The 2,403-nt window shown below is 39.0% G+C and overlaps 1 protein-coding gene across 1 annotated transcript in view; it reads right to left on the bottom strand.

Moving 5' to 3' along the window:
- The window catches only part of CLCA4 (chloride channel accessory 4), a 44,422-nt gene that overhangs the window by 8,361 nt on the left and 33,658 nt on the right, over positions 1-2,403 (bottom strand). Inside the window, exon 9 of the mRNA XM_007946175.1 lies at positions 1,127-1,233. Coding sequence (XP_007944366.1) covers positions 1,127-1,233 — 107 coding nt within the window. The remainder of the gene's footprint in view (positions 1-1,126; positions 1,234-2,403) is intronic.

Here is a 2,403-nt window from a genome sequence, read left to right as displayed (position 1 = left end):
AGTCCACACAAAGGAAGAAGCAAGTTAAAGTAGGGGGGTCTTTTGCTCAACCCATTGCGGGGGTGAAAGCAAGGACCCTAACTTAAGTTAGCTAATAAACTTTCCTATTGCTTTTTGCATTGTGTGTTGGCAAATTCCTCGCCCAAACAACTCCTTCATAACCTGGGCACAACACCTCTTCTTACTTTTCAGTTTCTGTAAGTGGTATTATTTTTCTATCTATCAGCTAGGTCAAAAAGCTCAAAATTGACCTCTATTCTCATTCAATTCATTCTCCATCTACTAAATAACTAGATCTACAAATTAATTTGCGATCTAGTTTGCCGGATACCTCTGTGGGCCAGCTCTCCAGACCAATCTGTACATATCCTACCCCCACCTACAACTTAACACATACTAAATAAACTTTACTCCTCATTGTTGGGTGGGTGGTGTAGAGGAAAATAGGTTTGATCAGGTAATTATGACAAGTTTTAATGTAGGCAATGACTTGATAGACTGTTGTTGTTGTTGTTGTGTGCTGTTGAGTCAAACCCGACTCATAGCGACCCCTCCTTGGGTTTCCGAGGCAGTATCACTATGGAAGTAGGATTGCCCAACCTTCCTTCCGAGGAGTGGCTGGTGGGTTTGAACCGCCAGCCGTCTGGTTAGCAGGCAAGTAAAAATAGACTCCATATCCTAATATAGGAAGAGAGATGGAGAGTAACAGACTTTTATAAAACACATTTTGAAGTAAAAGTCAGCAGGTTAGTCTGATATTGTACACAGGGTGTGAATAAAGAAGAATCTAAGTATACTCAAATATTTTAAATTTAAGTAACTGAAAATGGTGGTGCTATTGAGACACAAGATGAGAAGAAGAATGGGTTTAGAAGAATTATTATACACATATAATTTTGTAACTTGTGTTCTATTTTAAAATCATTTAATATTATAATATACATAAACTGTCATTTCACCATGTAATTGGGTAGTATATAATAACTTCTATTTCTGGCTGAAGTTTAGATTTTAATTAAAACTTTGCTAGAAATATAATATAGAACTCAGAATATACCACTACGAGCATGCCTTACTTCATTATGAATAAGTACAGACATGAAAACCCAAGGATAGGAGATCTGACCTGGAGAGTCTGTTGGGAGAGATCGGCATTTCCTGATGCAAGTGCCCCGAAAGCATCAATAAGGCCATTGTTCTGAGCTTTATCAGAAGCATAGTAATGACTTCCTCCTAAAATGTAGACACAATAGCAAAGTTACCTTCTAGAAATAAGTACTTACCAGATTTAGTGATCAATAAGGTAACATAATAAGGAAATAAAATGTGAATGAAATCAGTCCTAATGTTATTAAAATAGCCTGAAATCAGATGTAAAGGTTAACTCTCAAAAGTTAATTTAAAAAAGTTATAAATAGGGACTTCCAGTAAGATGGAGGAATAGACAGACAAATGACACAAACCCTCTTCAACAAAGAGAAGAAAAACCAATTGACAGAGATACAGAAGATAATCCTGGAACCCTGAGCTTTGAAAGGAATTATACAGAAGTGGATTAGACACCAAGTACTGGAAAACCTGAATGAAAACAGTGAGTACAGAGATGGTCGGAGCTGTGGACTGTCAGCTACTCTGACAAGACCAACAGCCTGAATATTTCCAAGTGTGTTGGGACCTGAGAATGACCTAAAGATCAGCCCCAGTCACCAAGGGCTGCAGGGACAACTGCTCTGGTGGCCGGTCACTAGGAAGGGAAACAGCAAGGAGGGAGACAACCTGAGCTGTGGATTTTCTGCTGTCCGGAGGGTGCAGCCATTTTGATTGTTTACACGTGGCAGCCATTTTAGATATTTAAAGTGACCAAGGGCGCAGCCATTTTGAATGTTTACAAGCGGTGGCCATTTTGGATATTTAAAGTGATTGAGGGCACAGCCATTTTGAACATTAACAAGTGGCAAACATTTTGGATTTTAAAGTGATAGCATTCTCATTTGGATACCAGGGACCTAAGAATAGGCTCTGTTTGCCAGGGTTAGCAAGGACATACAAGAGGCTGACAAAGGAAAGGAGGAGATAGGTGGTGGGTGTATAAGTGCTGTCAACTGGTGAATAGAGGAGCACAGCAAAGTACCCTGCCTGTATAGATAAAATATAAACAAAATTAAGAAAACAAAAATTGTGGGCAAGTCGCTCCAACATATATTCACCAATTAACTATAAACACAAAAATATCACAATGCCTCGGAGACAACACAGCATCACAGTCCACACAAAGGAAGAAGCAAGTTAAAGTAGGAGAAACAAGGGACCAGGATACAGACCCAAAACACATCCCTGAGGAAGAAGCAGCATTGGAACTCCCTGATAAGGAATTCAAAAGAATTATATTTAGGTATCTTCAAA

The sequence above is a fragment of the Orycteropus afer genome, unplaced genomic scaffold, assembly GCF_000298275.1.
Source record: "Orycteropus afer afer isolate SDZICR_OR568_19922 unplaced genomic scaffold, OryAfe1.0 scaffold00152, whole genome shotgun sequence".
NCBI lineage: Eukaryota > Metazoa > Chordata > Mammalia > Tubulidentata > Orycteropodidae > Orycteropus > Orycteropus afer.
Note: the sequence above shows the minus strand (reverse complement) of the source record. Positions and strands in the feature narration are given on the sequence as shown.